General features: G+C 33.6%; 1 protein-coding gene across 3 annotated transcripts in view; it reads right to left on the bottom strand.

Moving 5' to 3' along the window:
* dachs (unconventional myosin-IXb-like dachs) overlaps window positions 1-20,149 on the bottom strand; it is a 269,952-nt gene that overhangs the window by 35,607 nt on the left and 214,196 nt on the right. For 2 of the 3 annotated variants that reach the window (XM_072534244.1, XM_072534246.1), the window contains 2 exons: window positions 10,390-10,604; window positions 2,493-2,639 (listed from right to left, as the gene is read on the bottom strand). In XM_072534244.1, coding sequence (XP_072390345.1) covers window positions 2,493-2,639; window positions 10,390-10,604 — 362 coding nt within the window. Of the gene's footprint in view, window positions 1-2,492; window positions 2,640-10,389; window positions 10,623-20,149 lie in introns of all 3 variants that reach the window. The other variant, XM_072534245.1, reaches the window with a different exon arrangement.

Below are 20,149 nucleotides of genomic sequence, written 5' to 3' on the forward strand. Positions count from 1 at the left end.
GAAATAGAAAGTGTTTAGAAAAAATACAAAATGTTCTTAGTTAAAAATCTCAATTGAAATCATGTTTAAGTAACAGTGACAGATTATTTGATATAGCGACCTGTAAATGTAAGAATGCTGAAACTATTGCATGTAATTGCACAAAAAATATAAGGTAAACTCTCATACTTTATTAATTTAATAAGTTTTCTTAGCAAAAAATATTTATTTAGGTACCTCGATCTCGACGGGACAAAGCAATTGTTCTAGCCCAAAGAACTCGCCGCAAAATAAGGATTGGTACCCTTGATAAAGTTGAGTCCCAGAGACTTTTGCAAAAGAAGAAAAAAGCCTTCACAATGGCTTCATCACATATTTCAGAATCAACTACTATAATAGTCAATGAAAAATATCAATCTTCTTATGAATCACTGACAGATGTGTGTGATAAATCTGACACTGAAAATTTTGACCCAGACTTCTCCATTTCGTAAGCAAGTACTGTTATGTTACCTGAGGTGTTTAACTTCCAACCTTTCTCATCAAATTTGCCCAGTACCTCAGATGGTATTCAACGCAATCTGGAAAAAATACCAATATCAGCTGAAACACTTGACCGGTATTTGATATCCGACCGAGCAGCAGCAGCTATTGCGTTAGATTAGCGGTGCTACTAGACTTTGATGTCATAGGCCCAAAGGAAAACAAATGTCATCGATAAAAATAAAATAAGAAGATCAAGAGAAAATGAGGTTCAGAACGATTCCATTCCATTATTTCTTCATGGTTTTTACTTTGATGGACAGAAAGACAAGGCTTTAGTGTTTCAGGAAAATGCAATGTTAGCAAAAAGCTGGTTCTAACTATCGAGGTCATATTTGTCCTACGTCTGACACTGCTATGAATATAGTAAATGAAATTTTTTTAACAACTTAAGACTTTTTAAAAAAATGTAATTTGGACCTCAATAGCTTAGAGGTCGTCGATGTGACGGTACTGTCACAAACACAGGGCGTAAAAGAGGGCATTATAGTGTTACTGGAGAATAAAATTGGAAGGCTCTTGTAGTCATTTGTCTGTCAGTTGCAAGCCAACGAGTTGGCTCTAAGACATCTATTTGAAAAACTGGATGGCAATACCAGTTGACCATGTACATTTTCCGAGCCTCTTGGAAAACGACTAAAAGTTTGCGAAACTTTTTCTGTAGCTTCAGTTTCAAAAATAGAATCATCAGTTGACGAATTCCGCAGCGACGATCTTAGTACAGATCAAAAATACCTGTATGATATTTGTCAAGCAGTCAAAAGTGGTGTTTGTTCAGAACAACTTTCTAAGAGACCGTCTGGGAAAATAGTTCATTCTCGCTTACTTACCACTACTTCCCGTATCCTTCTGTTATTGTAGCAACCGAAAACTACGATGTAAAATCGAAATTGAGGGAAAAATAATAAAGCAGGAAGCAAGGTTTAGATATGGGGGAATAGATATAACTAGTTAAGGAGATGTTGAAGAAGAAGTACGATAACAAAGCTTAAAATCAAGTAAAGCGGTAGAATCTCTTAATTACAAAATCTGGAAGAACAAACACCTAAGACAAGACACAAAAACAACAATCTATAAAGCAGCAATCAGACCTATATTAACATACACGGCGGAGAAACTGACACATCTAAAACGAGAAGACTACTAGAAACAACAGAGATGAAAATACTTCGACGAATATCAGGGAGAAGTCTGTTGGTCAGGGAGAGAAGCGAAAACATAAGAAGAGTATGCAATATAGAAGACATAAATGGATGGATGCCAAAACGGAAACAGGAGTGAAACGAACACATTAGTAGAATGGCAGAGGATAGGATAGTACGAATAGCACGAGATAAGTCACCAAATGGACGAAGAAGTATTGGTAGACCAAGAAAAAGATGGTGCGATAATTTAAACAATTTAGAAGGCTAATATTGAAGAATAAACTGGCTTTAAAGCATACATAAAAGAAGGGAAAAGAAGAAGAAGAAGAGTATTCACACATACAAGACGTTTTGCAAACCGAAAATACAAAATTAATAAACTAAAACCATATCTAAAAAAAAAGAATCGAAGAAAACTACAAAGTTGTATAATGACCCAAAAAAGACTATGAGCGTAATTTAGGGATAGTACTTGATATAAACTAGTAAAAATAATTTATAAAAATAAAACGGATATAAAATGTATTGTGCAGTTATCTTGTCTTAACCGTCTAAGATTCCTGTTAAACTAATATTAATAGACTGCAGTTATTATATCTAATTTTAAAACTTTCAAATGTAAATGTTTAGATCAGCACGCAAACGTTTAAATCTTTAATTGTTTCTAAGACGACATATATTAGGGTTTAATCATTTTCTCAGATCTGACAACCTCGGATAATCTTGACACGAACGCAGAGACGGCCTCAGGCGCTCGAGCAGGTGTCGCCTAAGGTCAGTCGTGTTCAATGACCAATAGGTAGTTAAAATAAAGTGAGTACTCACGTAAAAGTTGGATGCTTGAAATCGCGCTTGTAAACATTTCATGACTGCATCTTCAGTGAGCGGTCCATGAAGATGGATTAGATCTTCGAGGTTTGACGAGGAACCGCTGGAAGGCGCCTGAGGTCGTTGCTGTTGAGTTACAGAGCTCTGCAAATAAAATAACAATTATGAAAAATACGTTACCTATAGGTACCTATCATCTATTAATAATAAATTAGTCTATTTCTTAGCATCGCTATTATATTATGCAGCAAATAACAGCAAAATTTAATAATAACATTTATACTACGTTTAAAATTTTTGTCTCTATCTGTTTTTTAGGAGTTTTTGTCTCAATAAAATGAGAAGAGTGCTATGTACAAGGGATTTAAAATTGGAACTACGAGTTAGGTTGACGAGGTGCTACGTTTTTTCGGCTTTGTTTTATGGAATGGAACCTGGGACCTTGAATGCATCGCAGCATTCTTACTTTTGTATCAAGAGAGAGGTTGTGACTCTTGAAGAAGACCCCCATCCGATTGAAGGTGGATCTAGCTTTTCCGATGCGTGCTCTAATCTTCTGGTTGTTGGTCCATTCTTTATTTATTATGGTGCCGAGGTAGTTGGCAGGACAGGATACACAGCTAAATTTTGAATGGGTGATGTACAAAGAGGTTATTGGAATAAAGACCAAGAGAAGATAAGGAAAACGTTGGTTGATCACCTACACGATAAGCTGACGATTTAAGAAGACAAAATAGATGAGAAAGGTGCAAGATAAACGGAGTTGGAAACACGAGTAAAAGGCCTATGTTCAGCATATTTTCAGCAACTTTTGAGGCTGGATGATGAGACGGAAATACTGTAGGTGGGAAATCACAATTTAAATATCTGACTAGTCTATAGGCTACACCTATGGAACAGAGACACAGTCTCGTCAGATAAGAATACTGAAACGCAATGAAGCATTTGAAATAAAGACTTTTACAAGTACCACAGACTTCACATGGCACGAGTGAAGGAATTTTAAGAATTGCAAGCTGTGAACAAAAACTATTAAACATCGTTAAAGAAAGTAATATTCTGCTTCTTCTATGGTACTACAGCCAAAATTGAGTCTTGGCCTTCTTTATTTTTCGCCCCTACCCTTGCTTGTCTGAGGTTGATCTTATCCATACACGGACTCCTAATAGGGCTTGTGTGTCACTGTTTACTGTGTCTTCCCAGCGCTTTCTTGACTTTCCAAACGATCTCTTTAACTGCATTCTAGCATTCAGTGCTCTTTTTGGTAGCCTATCCTCTCCCATTCGTATCACATGTCTGGTCCATTGCAATCTTTGTATTCTAATGAAGTCTGACTGTGGTGCTTCCTTATAAAGTTGATAAAGCTCGTTGTTGTATCGACTTCTGAAGATTCCGTTTTCCCTCACGGGTCCTAGTATTCTCCTCAGTACTTTCCTTTCGAATATGTCGAGTTTGCTTTTGGATGTTTCTTTCAGGAACCATGCTTCACTGTCATAGCATGCTATTGGTCGAATTAAGGTTTCATAGATTCTCATTTTAGTATTTCGGTGGACATTTTTAGACCAAAATACATGGGAGATGGCAAAATAAGCTCTGTTTGCCTGCGTTATTCTCCTCCGTATTTCTCTATCTGCTGATCCGTCGGCATATATTTCTACTCCCAGGTATGTAAACTTTCCAACCGTTTCAATGTCATCTTCATGTATAATGTTTTGTGGGAATATATTACTTCTCTTCTGTATCATGATTTTTGTTTTTTGTGTGTTAATTTGCAGACCCAACCTTTTTGTTTGCATTTTTAACTCTGCATATGTTTCCTGTGCTCCTGTTTATGTTCTACTCATAATGTTAATATAATCGGCATAAGCGGCCAGTTGAACCGTCGGTTGGTCAGTAGGTTTCCTCGTCCAGTTTGCATTTGCCTAACCGCATACTCTAGTGCCAGGTTAAACAAAGTTGGGGCCAGCCGATCTCCCTGCTTTAGTCCCTGCAAAATTTTGAAAAAGTCTCTGATGGTTTTGTATTCGAACACATGCCTGAGTTTCATCCATTGTGGCTTTTATGAGTCTAATTAGCTTGTGTGGTATTGCCAATTCAGCCAATATATTGTAGAGTTTGTTCCTTTTGACTGAGTCGTATGCCTGTTTGCAGTCTACAAACACGTTGTAAACATTAATATCATGTTCCCATGATTAACTCAAGATCTGTTTAACTGTAAATATTTGATCCAGTGTCGACCTTCCCCGTCGAAAGCCTGTCTGATACTCTCCAATAATATTTTCTGCTATAGTTTATTTTTATGAACGAGAGAGTAATTAGCATAATTTTAACTGATAGCTCCGACCACTCCATGGGCGTGCTCAAGATTAATTGAAAAATTACTTTGAATAATTGTAAAAAATAAATGAATTATTTCAGTGTTATAAAGTGTTATGTGTATGTAAACAAAAATGACCTCTTTTATCACACACTATATTAGAACTGACTGGCCTACATTAAAAAGGGTTTTAAAAAATTCACATTTTTTTTAATTTTTAAAAATTACAAAAGAGAAAAAGAATTTTTAAAACCGTCTAAGGTATGTTAAATAGATGAATAAAAATATTAATATAAAACTTACAGCTACTTGTTACAAATCCAAATCAGATTCAGAAGATGAACTTTCAGAACCAAGATTTATAATAACTGGCTCGATCATTTTATCAGTAATATTGTCCAGCTTCCACATTTTTTCCTCTTTTTTAATAGTGTGATTTACTACCTTTTCCCAGTTTTCAGGTTTTACATTATTTACGGCCTCCAAAAACAACTGTTTAACATCATGAATTTTAAAAGTGGTATTTTTTCTTGAAACTTCACTCTTTATCTGTGCCCATATCAGTTCAATCGGGTTTAATTCACAATGATATGGTGGGGATCTAAGTACTGTCATTCCACGATTTTTGGCAATTTCATCAATTTCGTATTTTTTAAATTTTTCTTTATGAAGGGCACACAACGAATAAAGTTCCTTTCTTATAGATCCGGGATGGTACGTAATATTTTTTGAACTCAGCCAATTCTGCAAGTCTTTTTTTAACCACTTGGTTGTGTGCAGTCCTTCTATAAGTCTGGAGTGATAACTTGCATTATCCATTACTATTACACAGTTCTTAGGAAGAAGATCTATCATTTGTTCGAACCATTCTTGAAAGACATCAGCGTTCATGTCTTCATGGTAGTTACCGGTACGAGGTGATTCAAAAGTTAATAAACCACCTTCAACAAAACCGTCTGAACTGCCAATGTGTACTATTATCAGCCTGCGTCCCTTTCCTGATGGTGGGTTTAAACCAGTAGATAAGTTATTTACAAAAGCGTGCCTTTGACTTGTAACAGTTTCATCCTGCCAAAATTTATTTGGTGTATGACCCTCGTTGATCCATGTTTCATCAAGATAAAATATTTTTCTTTTTTGGTTTCTCATTTCCTTTATGGTTCTTAGAAAATGTCTTCTTCATATGACAATATCGCTTTTTTCTAATAAAATAGACTTTCTGGGATTCTTTTTCCAGCGGAAGCCTATTTCTTTTAAAAGTTTCCATAACGTACTTCGACTCATTTCTGGGTAATCCTTATCATCTCGAACTGAGACAAGAACTTTATCCAATGTTGGAAATTCTTGTCTAAAGAAGAATTCATGCACTTTCCGTCGAAGTCCTTCTTTAAAATGATATTCTATTTAAAATTTTGGTTTCCCTGGAGCATTACGTGGCATTTGAAAACTACCACATTTCTCTTCTTTAATAACTCTGTAAATCGTAGATTTCCCAACACCAAGTGTACTGCTAACTAACTCAACGGTCTCATCAACACTTTCACATAAACGTTTGTCTGTAAATGATTTAAAACAATTAAATATTAATGTTTTTTCATTAACTGTTAGAGGACCAATTTTTCGGCGTTTACACGGCACTTCTAAATTTTCGATAACACTAGTATACACAATAAACTGCACCTTGCAACTGAAGTGAACTGTTAAGAATTTTGAATACGCCACTTGGACCTTCCTATATACAAAATGGAAAAACCCACTATCACATTTTCTGTGGAATAAGTTTAGAAGGTAATTATCTAGTCAATTACTATCGTAGATTCCTGGAATTAAAGAATTAAATGTTTGATTGTTGAAACCCTTACTTCGTGGAATGCACTCATTTCAGATAAAATAAAACGTTTTATTTTATCTAAAGAATTAAACTTTATTTTGCAAATAGGCAAAGAATTAAACTTTATTTTGCAAATAGATAAAATAAAACGTTTTATTTTATCTAAAGAATTAAACTTTATTTTGCAAATAGGTAGGTACTTATTAAACTTTTATTGGTTATATATAACCAATAAAATAAACATCTTACATTTCTTGCAAATTCATTAGTACCTGTTAACCTCCATCACTCCGACACTGGCAACCTTATTTAGGGATTAGTAACCCTCACAACTATTGTATTCTATTCTGCTCAAATATTAATGTTTTTTCATTAACTGTTAGAGGACCAATTTTTCGGCGTTTACACGGCACTTCCAAATTTTCCATAACACTAGTATACACAATAAACTGCACCTTGCAACTGAAGTACCTACTTTTAGTGAACTGTTAAGAATTTTGAATACGCCGCTTGGACCTTCCTATATACAAAATGGAAAAACCCACTATCACATTTTCTGTGGAATAAGTTTAGAAGGTAATTATCTAGTCAATTACTGTCGTAGATTCCTGGAATTAAAGAATTAAATGTTTGATTGTTGAAACCCTTACTTCGTGGAATGCACTCATTTCAGATAAAATAAAACGTTTTATTTTATCTAAAGAATTAAACTTTATTTTGCAAATAGGCAAAGAATTAAACTTTATTTTGCAAAGAGATAAAATAAAACGTTTTATTTTATCTAAAGAATTAAACTTTATTTTGCAAATAGGTAGGTACTTATTAAACTTTTATTGGTTATACATAACCAATAAAATAAACATCTTACATTTCTTGCAAATTCATTAGTACCTGTTAACCTCCATCACTCCGACACTGGCAACCTTATTTAGGGATTAGTAACCCTCACAACTATTGTATTCTATTCTGCTCCAACCTTTATACCTGGTGGTCATACTAAATTTAAAATTGTTTTCCTATATACTTCTGTAAACTTGTTGACAAATATCTGTTTTTCATTGAGTCACCCGTATCAACAGTTTAGGGATTTGCATACATAATTTATTGTTTTATTACTCTCTCATACATAAAAATACACTATAGTGGTTGGAGCCGCTGGTTTATAATATACGTGAAGACTTTATATGATGTACATAGTAGAGAAATTTCTCGGTAGTTTTTGCACTGGAGTTTGTCTTTTTTTTTATAGATCGGGCATACTATACTTTTATTCCAGTCGTCAAGTATTTTCTCTTTTTGCCAAATATCTTTGATGAGCGCGTGGATGCGACTTGCTAGGTGGTCGCCACCTACCTTATACAATTATTCTGCCTTCAACTCGCGGGTCTTTATTGTTTTTCTGGGCCTTAATAGCGTCAAGAACGTTCTCTATGGTTGGAGCTTCTACTCCATTCTCTACTTCTACTGGAACTTCTACTCTTCTACGTAGTTCGTACCCATTTCATCATCCATATCTACTTGTGTACCAAGTAGGGTCTGCAAATAATGCTTTCGGGTTTTTGTGACTTTCTGTTGGTCACTGATTATTTACCCACTTTCATCTTTATAGAGACTTGTTTGAGGTTTATACCCACTTTTTTTTAGGTATTCGTAAGCCCCTCAAAATTTCGTTGTTTTTGAGATTTTCTTGCATTTTTTTCTATTTGTCCATTTTCATAGGCTCTTTTTTTATTTCTACATATCTTGTCTGCTTTCTGTTTTGCGACTTCAAATGATGTTCGTCTTTTCCGTGTTCTTATTGTTATATACATTTTGTTTGTATCATTTCTTTCCTCTATTGCTTGTTTTAACTCGTCATCGAACCGTGCTCCTCTTATCGCCTTTTTCTTGTGTTTGATACTATTCCTTTTGCCCTCTATGGAATGCAGTTCTAGCGTTCTTAACTTATTTGCGACTTCTTTTTCGAACTTCTCTTTATATTCCTGAATATTCAGTTTTCCAGATTCAGTTTGTTTGTTATTTGTTGTCTTTTGTTTTTTTCTTTGTTAACAAATTTGGTTTGGAGTAAAATATAGTCTGATCCACAGCATGCTCCTCGTCGTGTTCTCACATCTGAGATACTACTGGCTGCCCTTTTGTCTATCAGCACATGGTCGATTTTATTGGTTAAAAAATAAAGATTGGTTGAAAAGAAATATTACCTTCTCCATATCCTGACGAAGCAAATATGTTTAATGATTTGAAGAGCCTAAAAAAAACAAACTTTTGTGTAGTTAAGCACTCATACACAAGCAACCACCAACTTCATTGGATAACATCTAGAACATTTTATTGGTAAATCACAGCACATCCATAATTTATATCAATCATGTTTGGTCCGTAAATTATCTAAATAAACTGCAAATAAACTAATATACATTTTTGAACATACATATACAGACAAAAAAAGAAGATCAATTATAAATCATTTTGTCTTTATGCTTTAGATAAAATGAAATATTGCTAATAGACAAAATATCATACATATAATAGCTACAAAATTATTGACATAATTCGCAAATAAGATCTTCTTGGAACATCAGTGAAGGAAACATGAGTTCAAAGCGAACATTGCAAACACCGCAACCATTCTTCTCCAGGCTTAGATCTTGAATGAAGGTTGTTAAACTAAATTCAAGATCTACATCGTTTTCTTCAATTAATGTTTTGCGTTTTTTCTTTGTTGGGGAATCTTTGGGCTTATTTATAAATTTTATTTGCATATATTTATAACATATTTGGAGGACAAGTCAGCACCAACGAGCTCTGTAGAATTATTGGTTTACCTTTCCCTTGACCACTAATGAAACATTTTTTATTTTGTTTGGAGTTTTTCGTTGGAACCCGAGATGAATTTTCTGCTTGTTAGTCGGTAAGTGCTGTTATTTCGGCTGCTATTTTCTTCAGATACCATAGGTAACGAAGCGGCCACACAGACCTGAGACGTATTGACACAGTAACTGAATCATCTGCTTGTTTTGAAGGTTGTGTCAAAACCCGTTCAGACTGAACAGAGCTCATGTTGCATGTATTAAATATATATTAAAGAACTACATAGAAGAATTTCTCGTGTATAATGGTATATTATTTATTAAAATAAATTAAAAATTTTATTTAAAAGGATTACAAATCTTCAAAACATTTTTGGTCCAGTCGGACCATCATTAGTGAATAAGCCTAAAAGTATATTTACACTTTAAAATGACAAAAAACATAAAGTGGAAAATACTTACATTAAAAGTAGTTGAAACTAGCTAAACGTAACGTAAGCAGATGCAGCAACCATTTTCTTACATGAAAATCATTGTCAATTATAATATATTAATGACACTAGGTCTATGTCATAAGATTTAATATGAAGGAAACAGCCGACTGATCAGGCCGAGGAAAAGTAAAAATTTTTGTTGAAATTGACAGGTCTTCAAGACAGCCGATAGTGGATTTTTGGCGGCCACTTAAAAAATAATCCATTAAGGATGTTTTGTGTAAAAATTGATTTTCAAGCAACATAGTGTTGTAAGTAATATTTGAAAATTTTACTTAAAAGATGAATTTAATAATTAATTAATTATGAAGTTATCAACATGACGTTATCAACTTGGGTAAAACTGTGTAATGTGATAAAATAGATATAGTAAGATAAAATAGTAAGGCAGACTAATACCTATTGAATACTTAGTAATATGTAGTACATTCGTAAGACTTACTATTGGTGCAGGTACGTTGTGTGCAGACCTTGGTGGTACTGCTGGCTGTGGCGCAGTCGAAACAGGTGCAAGAGGAGGAATAGGTCCGCTGCCGCCTTTTACGGTGGCCGGCTGTCCTCCTTGGACATGGAGCCGGTTTCTTAGCGTTACAAGTTCAGTGCTTAGACTTCGAAGACGCTGCTGTAAGTGAACTGCCTCATTTGAGGATGATGCATCTGAAACCAAATTAAAAACTATAAAAGAGATGTATAAAGTTGACTATAATTTAAGAAAATAAAATAAAATACAATAAAATAATGAAATATATATTATAAATGTTAATATTAAACTCAACAGGGTGGAAGTTTGGGTGGAAGTTGGCGCGGGGATTAACACGGGGGTTGGAGCATTTCTGGCAGCAGGATCTTGATTGAAGGCTGCTAATGTCGGGGCTATGTCGAAGGTAACCGGATGCCGTCATCTCTTTTATTGAGACAATTTGGCCTTTTCAATATTTATCCCCCAACAAAAATTTTCATTTCTTGTCCGATCAATCAAAGACAACATTCCAAATGAGCAACACAAACTTTATGGAATTCTTTGAGCAGACTGCCTCTGATCTTATAAGGCCAAACAAATCGTAGAATCCAAAATAGGATTTATAAACATTCCATTTCTGCTCACAATTTCCTTGAATTTCAGCTCTAGTCTGGTGTCTGTGAATACCATCTTCATACAGGTCAAAAAATTGATTTTGAAACCTTCAAAACCGTAGCACTCGTACGCTTCTATAAACCAAGCATTATCCGAGAAGCTATAGAAATTTAAAAAATTTAAATTGTCTCAATAAACGATATAATGGTATCCGGTTACCTTCGGCCTGGAGACCTCTCATGAAAATATCGTCCGCTCCACCCTCCAATCAAAATCAGCCGTTAAAAATGTTCGCGCCAACCCACGCATCACCCTTCTCGTCAACTCGCACCCAAACTACGTCATCATTGACGCTATAAATAAACCGTCCGACGTTCATAATGTTTTAAATAAAATAGATTTCGATATTTTTTTTTCTGTTGTTTTATAGGTGACTGTTTAAGTGCAGCATCAGATGATAAAATGGATATTTTGTTAAATGAATTCAATAACTTTTACCAAAAACTAAAGTTCACATTAGGAGTTGAAAAAAATTGTCATATCAAATTTCTGGACCTGACTTAACATAGAGAAAATAATATTATAACTACTTCATAATACACCAAAAAATTGTATGTATCTTCCATTTATTAAACGGTTATTAGAACAATATCCTGTCCTAACATAACATTACCGTTGCTCATAAAGGGTACAATCTTTTGAAAAGGAATTTACAAAACTCAAATAAATTTTAAAAACCTCATGTTGTATATAAAATTCTCTGCTGAAATTGCGATGGCGTATATATTGGACAAACCAGTCAGCTCCTTAAGTCAAGACTACGTTCTCACAAATATGTCAAAAAAAACCCTCACCAAACATTAAAAAAGAAAAGAAACATTAATTTTATTTTATTTACTAGTTTGCAATTTTAAAAAAATTCGTTATTATTAATAAAAATTGAAAAAAGTCTAATATGAAACTAAATATAATTATTTTACTAATTTAATACAAGGGGGTGGGGAAACAAAAATCGGTGCTTGTTATATTTATATGAGGTAATGTGCTTAAAATATAAAAAAAATCACCGAAAGACGCAGCTTTTTCGAATTCAGAATATATTTCAGTTTGAAAGTGGCCAACAAAACATTGCTATTAAAAAAACTTAAAAAAATACATGAAAAATCGTTCTTTATTCACATGCAGTTAAGGTAATGTGCTAGAAATATGTGAAAATAATCGAAAAAGACGATTTATTGTATTTTGAGCATGTCCTGGTCTGGGAATGGCAAATCTAATAGCGCTATTAGAAATAACAAAAAAATATATCAAAAATCAAAGAGATGTATGGTTGAATGATCGAATAAATGAACTTAAATCAAATAAAAGGCAGATATCGAGCAAAGTTTTTTATTAAATCTTGCCTAAGTATTTTCGCTCTCAGAACATCTTCAGGGGCATTTCTTCAAAATTCTAGGCTATTCAGCACTTTTATGAATGTCATAAACATTAAATAACACATATCCCAGATAACACGGAAAGAGTCCATGTTCATGTCTATTCCCTACCTTGTTGGATATTTCCTGTCTATCGCATGTAAATAAAACTTTTACCATTTCTAGTTATAGAAATTATCTAATAGTATTCTCTCTTATTTCTCTTTTTAAGATTAATAAATCGCTTATATAGCAATCGCTTATATATAAATTGCTTACATAGCAATTAAACATACATTTCATTTTTAATTAATTCCATTTTGAATAAACTCTAATTTAAATAAAGTGAGTCAATGTCAAGAATCTATAGGGAAATTTACATAAATTAATTCGTGTTAATTTTATGCGTGCCTACAGAATTTCTTAATGGTACGAACACGAATGTATGTATATATATATTCGAATAAATAAGTGTTTGGTATGAAGTTGTTTCGCATTTGAATACGAGGAAGTTACCTTTGGAGATCAGATTCGGGGTCAACCGATCGGGCTGGTGAATGACCCACTCGATGGATGTAAACATTATTATAAATAATAAATTAATATATATGTATATATATATATATATATATATATATATATATATATATATGTGTGTGTGTGAGAGAGAGAGAGAGAGATGGCATTAGACAAAAAATCTTTTTGCCACAGAAAATTGTTATAAGGATGTTTAAATTTTTATTTTAGAATCGCTTATAAACTTGATTAGAATATTATATATAGATTTGTCAGAATAAGATAACAGATTGCTGATGTTAACTGGTAGGCTAATATTGAGATCAATTAAACCTAAATATAGGCTTCGAGTCTGTTCCCTATGATTAGGACAATCGAAAAATAAGTGGTTTAAATCTCCGACAGATTTACCATCACAAGGACAGAAATGAGTTTCATAGATTCCAATCCTATGCAGATGCTCTGGAAAGAGGCCATGGTTAAGTTTTAACCGGGTTATTAACGAAGAATGTAATTTATTATAGTTAAAATTAAAATGTGGAATATTTTTTGGTAAACATGGATGAATAAAAAAGTAATCGTTTCTTGAAGTCTTTTGAACTTTTTTATATTTTGACATTCATCTTTCCCTGCCAATACTCCTGATAATAGAAAAAAGATCTTTAAAGTAGTAAAAATTTGTAATTTCGCATGTCTCAGATGTATTTTTTGCCATACCATCCACTAATTCGTTTCCAATTACTCCATTGTGTCCTTTAACCCAGAGTAAAGTAACTGTTTTTTTTTTGTGAATTTTAGATCATGTAATAATTTTTTGATATCAAGTATAATGGAGTTTTGAAAACTATCCAATGGATGGCTACGAATAGCTTGTAATACTGCCTAAGAATGTGATACTATTACGATGTTCTCACAATAATTAGTGACACACCAAATAGCCACCAGCTTTCTGTATAGCAGCAGCCTCGGCTGTAAAAATAGAACAACATTCAGGAATTCGATATTTCTCAACATAATTGCTGTTTGAAACAAAAAAAGCGAAACCAGTACTTTCAACAGTTTTTGAACCATCGGTATAAATTATTATTAAATCTTCCCCTAATTTGCTTAGTATGGATTTGAATATCAGATTAGTTAAAATTGGCAAGTCTGAATAAGAGGGCATTATAATGGTTGGTTTGTCTATCAGAACTTCAAAGTCTTGTATGTAAAAAGGAAATTTTGGTAGCTGTAATATATAAGATTGAAATGAATTCGTAGCGATAAAAGATTCTGCAAGAGGAGGAGAATTTTTTATTCTCCAGTAAGAATTTGTTAAATTTTCTATCAAAAATAAATCTATTTTATAAACCATAGTTGTATTAAACGATCTGTATGTTATTAGACGTTTGTTGGCTAACATTTGCCTACGTATGTGTAAAGATGGTTCCTGGGCTTCTGCTAGAACTGCTTAGTTTGGTGAAGACATCATAGCTCCTAGACAAATTTTTATTGATTTAAATTGTATTCTGTCAAGAGTTAATAGATTTGTTTTGCATGTTGAACCGTAAAGAATACAACCATAATCCAGAATGGATCGTATGTAGGATCTATAAAACATTAAAGAGATATTTTGATCTTTTTTTAGAAACGAAACGCAGAAGGTTAATTCCACACTCGCACTTTTGTTTTACGTATTTTATATGGCTGGACCACAAGAGTTTTTTATCTAGGATCATGCCTAGATACTTATACTTTTCTGCTAAGGGGAAATTATAATCACCTATCTGGCATTTACCTGTGACTTTTTGTCTACGTCTAGTGAAACACAATCGAAGATTTTTCTTGTGATATACTAAAACCCATTTGTTTCACCCACTAATCTATGTTACTAAAGCTAAGTTTTAGATTCAACATACAATCTTCATAGGATTTATGGCTGGTATATAAACATATATCGTCTGCATATTGAATTATTTTGCATTTTTCATCCATCAAACCATGCAGATCTGCAGTATAAACATTAAATAATAACTTAGAATTGAGCCTTGTGGGAGACCGTTATATAATATTCTTGGACCGTGTAATACATTTCTATGGTCCCGTAAGTATATTTTTCTATTCACATACAAATTTATTATATTTGCAGATAATATTTTATCAATACCACACCCCACCATTTTTGAATATAATATATCCAAATCAACCACGTCATATGCACCCTTTAAATCTAGAAACAAACATAGCATAAATTTGTTTTTTGAGAAACAGAGTTGAACATCCGTAACTAAATGTACGAGAGCATCAATGGTACCTCGACCTCTACGAAATCCATACTGTGAGTAGGGAAAAACTGAACTACTTTCAACAAAATGTTCTAATCTAAATTTTATAAGCCGTTCAAAGGATTTTGTCACACATGATAATAAAGAAATGGGTTTAAGTTAAATTTGAGTAAAGGGCATATGATGATATTTTTTAAAGTATCGCAATATTCTTGTTTCAACCACCAACTATTAAAGATTTGTAAGAGAACATCTTTGGCATTTGACGGCAATTTGTCCAATATCTTATAAGTAAAACCGTCTAAACCGGGGGCTGTATTTCTGCTTTTTTTAGTGCGAAATCTATTTCTGAAGGAGTAAAAGGTTTTGACATGGAATCTATACTAGTATTAAAACGAAAAATTTCTTTAATCCTACCAACATTACCAGAGGCAGATGAAGGTGCAAGTTGGTCTAACATCTCTTTAATGAGATTTTCAGAAAGTTGAGGTTTTTTGTTGTACTGATAGTTATTGGAAATTGATCTGATGGTTGACGATATTTTTGAGAGAGGTGTGCTTTAGTTTAGACTATTTAAAAAATTTATCCAACTGCTTTTTTCTTTGTTTTAAATAATCGTCTGGTTTGGGCCGCTATATTTTTATAGTTTATGTAATTATTATGGGGTCTTTGGGTTCGATACGCTTTCAAGGCTTCTGATCGTTATTTTATTATGAATGTACTTTCCTCATCCCACCAATAAGGCCTTGGCATTGAAGGAGTATAAGGTTTTTTATGGGCATAGATTTGGAAGCAGCTAGAGAGATAGTCTGAAAGAGTAGGGCTATCTTCTCATCGTTAGAAAGTTTATTAGATGATAAAAATGTGGATAATTGTTTTTCTAAATCTGAAATAGCTTCCAGTCAGCGCGGCAATCGTTCCATTTTGTTGATGGGTTAATTAAGAATGAAGTAGGATTAATTTTAAGCTCTATTTTAATAGGAAAATGATCGGATCCCAATGTGTCGGGATATACTGACCAGTTTATACGATTTGTTAATGAGGCTGAGGTGATAGTCGAATCAACGGCAGCATGATTACCACTCGCGGCGATTCTAGTAGGTGTTCCGTCATTTAGAGAAACTAATTCAAAAAAATCCATGCTTTCGACATATACTTCCATCATTATTTTCCTGCGGATTGCACGACAAAATTAAAGAAAACTTGTGAGTTGCAGATCCGTACCTTGCAATGTTAAAAAAGCCAGCTTCCTTAACATCTCTGCAGTATGAATGCCTGATAGATTTGACATCGAATTCTGCGATAAAAAACGTTTTGAAAGTAAATCGCTAGTAGATTTTTGGTGTCAACTCAAAAATGAATTTAAAATTTTGCCAGGTAAAGCGAAAATTATTCTTCTCCCTTTTGCAACAACATACTTATGTGAAGCAGCATTCTCTGCCTATGTGACCACTAAAACAAACTATAGATCTCGACTGAATGCGGAACCTGACATTTGATTGCAGTTATCCCAAATTCAACCGGATATTACTAACCTGTGCAAATCAAGGCAGCCTCATTCTTCACATTAAAATGAAGACATTACGTTTTTTAAGATTTTAGAAATAGGATCTGTGGGTTCATTTAATTTTTGTTTTTCGTTATAATGTAATTAAGTTTCTTATGTTTGCGATTGAAAAAAAAATTGAATAAAGTGAATAGAAAATGTAATGGTTAGTGCTCCCTACAGAATATCTGCCCTGAATAGTGCTCCTCGACGAAAAAACTTTGGGAAACGCTGCTTTAGAGCAAAGCCCTTTTTTTTTCGTGGTTGAAAAAATAATACAATTAAAAAATCTACAACGAAGATACATATATCACATCTGTGTATAAACCATAGTATCAATATCAGGAAATGCAAGTAATCGATATCGATAAAAGTACCGTTACCATACGATATTTTAATGTTGGTATCTGTTGTTTAAGTTACGATTTTATTGTTCTCTATAGTTATTACTGAGCCCATGAAATAACGATCTTAAGTGCCTATTCTTCAGCTTTATCTTTTATCTTTTTGCAAAGAGTACCGTGTACATGCTGGCCTCGGGATAGTGTAGTACAAAAAAGTAAATAGCTTTCCAAAAAATTACGTTACATGGGGGAAAATTATGTTTAGTGCAGTTGTTATGCTGCTTTAAGCAGTATGTGACGGAAATACACTGCGCTCCAAAATTAACGTATAGTTTTAAAAAGCCTGGTAAATCAAATAATTTTAATGTTTGGATTTTTGTGCTAATATATTATTGTTACCCCCGGTATATTCTAAAATGTATCGAAAGAACGGTAAAAAACGCTGATGTTTTTACCATTTTTTGCAAAAAAATTAAAAAGATGCTAATTGTGCTTCATTTTTTTTTTTTGAATTTAGTTGGGTTGGATTATATTGTGCTGAACGTTTAAAGGGGGTTTTCAAGTTTACTAAGTGTTTTTTTCTTCGAAATGAACCACCAGCAGCAAGAAAATCGAAATTTGTCAGAAAGTGACTGTTACTCGCTTGAAAGAATCGTTACTCTTCGCGAAGAAGGATACACTCAAGTAGAACTCGCTGAACGTTTTAACGTCACTCAGTCAACCATTTCAAGAGTGTTAACACGTTTTTCTGTTACTGGAAGTAACTCGAGAAGACTCGATCAAGGCCGTAGAAGGGTAACAACTCCTAATAAAGACCGGTTTTTGACACTTCGTACACTGAGACAAAGGTTTGTTACCAGTACTTCTCTACAAAATGAATTTTTGGATCGTTATAACTTTAGAATTAGCCAAAATACGATTAGAAGAAGGCTTGCCGAAAATGACCTACACCTTGGAAGGGCACCAATTGGCCTATTATTGACCAGAGACCATAGAAGGCAAAGATTGCATTTTGCTCGTGAACATGTTGATTGGAATAATGACGATTGGGGAAGAATATTGTTCACCGATGAATCCAAGTACTTTTTTTTTCTGATGACAGGAGAAACCGAGTGTATAGAAGGCCTGGGGAACGCTACGCACAGTGCACAGTGTCCCGTAGGGACTGTACAGTATGGCGGCGGCTCGGTAATGGTGTGGGGTGGGATTAATTTAGAGGATCGTACGGAATTCAGAAGAGCATGTAGTGCCATTTGCACCATTTATTGGGGATAATTTCATGCTTATGCAAGATAATGCCAGGCCACACATGGCAAGAATTGTGCAGCAGTATCGTCAGGAGGTTGTAATTCCTGCCATAGATTGGCCTGCGAGAAGTCCTGACCTCAACCCAATAGAAAATGTTTGGGACATCATAGGCAGATGACTACGATAACTACCTAATGCACCAAACACATTAGATGAACTCTTTTTGCGGTTGGTTGAAATTTGGGATCAAATTGTACAAGAAGAAATTAGAACGATTATTGTCAGTATAAGAGATCGTTGTCAAGCGGTAATAAATGCCAGAGGAGGCAATACTCGATACTAGTACACGGTACTAGTATTTTCTTCAACTTTAAAAATTTCAATTTCGTCAATAATTTATAATGTTAGTTTGTTTAGATCAGTTGTTTGTTTAGATGTTTAGATTTATGATATTATATTGTTAATTTTAATACATTTTTTGTAAAAAAAGAAAAGTTTTTATTTAAGATGTTCTAAACCAACCATAAAGCAGAAAAGAACAAACAAAAATTTTTTCTCAAAACTCAAAATAAGAATTTTAAAATTGAGCGTTAATTTTGGAGCGCAGTGTATTACTAAATACTATTCAAAAAATTATCTTGTATTTTCAATTATTATTCCTAAACGTTTTATCCGTAAGTACACTATAAGTCAATAATAAAGTATCGAAAATGAGCATAGTATTTACAGTAAACTTTCTCTTAACAGATACCTCTTCTACACGGAAAATTTTTAAAACAAAAATCATCCGGAGCTATATAAACCTGTACCCTTCAACTCCCTTGGGAGCGCAGTAAAACACAGAGAAATTAATGATATTAAACAAATGTGTAGTGAAAATTACTCTATGAAAAATCATCCATACTATTGCTCTGATGTCATTTTATTCTAAAATGACCAGAAAAAAGTTTAACTAAAAGAAAATTTGTTCAAAAATTTTTAGTTATTTTTGTTTATAACTTTTTATTTTCACATAATGACGGTATTAGATTTTTGTTTCGATACAGGGCAGCGACAAGCCGCTTATACGTATTTCGACCTCTTTAGGTCTCCTCAAAACGGTATAGCCACTGCTCTGAACCAAAACAAAAATCTTTCCCGTCCTAGACAATAGTTATCAAAATAACTATATACGGACGAAACTACGCCATCTAAAAACAAAAAGAGAAATCAAACGATTTCTACCTGGCGAAACCGAATTCAAATTTTTACCACTGTGCTTTCTAAAACTTGCAAAGAAAACAGCTTGATAAATTACTCAGCAAGGGAATCTAAAATTGCATTCCACATGCCGTTCATCATGGTCAAAATTCGTAGTGAATTCAGTTTCTGGTACTCCAAACGGAGTAAAGTAATAAAACATAATGACGGTATTAGATTTTTGTTTCGATACAGGGCAGCGACAAACCGCTTGTACGTATTTGAACCTCTTTAGGTCTCCTCAGAACGGTATAGCCACTACTTTGAAACAAAACAAAAATCTTTCCCGTCCTAGACAATAGTTATCAAAAGCTTGTAGCTGCCCTGTATCGAAACAAAAATCTAATACCGTCATTATGTTTTATTACTTTACTCCGCTTGGAGTACCAGAAACTAAATTCACTAAGAATTTTGACCATGATGAACGGCATGTGGAATGCAATTTTAGATTCTCTTGCCGAGTAATTTATCAAGCTGTTTGCTTTGCAAGTTTTAGAAAGCACAGTGGTAAAAATTTGAATTCGGTTTCGCCAGGTAGAAATCGTGTTTGATTTC

Source organism: Diabrotica undecimpunctata, chromosome 6 (genome assembly GCF_040954645.1).
Source record: "Diabrotica undecimpunctata isolate CICGRU chromosome 6, icDiaUnde3, whole genome shotgun sequence".
Classification (NCBI taxonomy): Eukaryota; Metazoa; Arthropoda; class Insecta; order Coleoptera; family Chrysomelidae; genus Diabrotica; species Diabrotica undecimpunctata.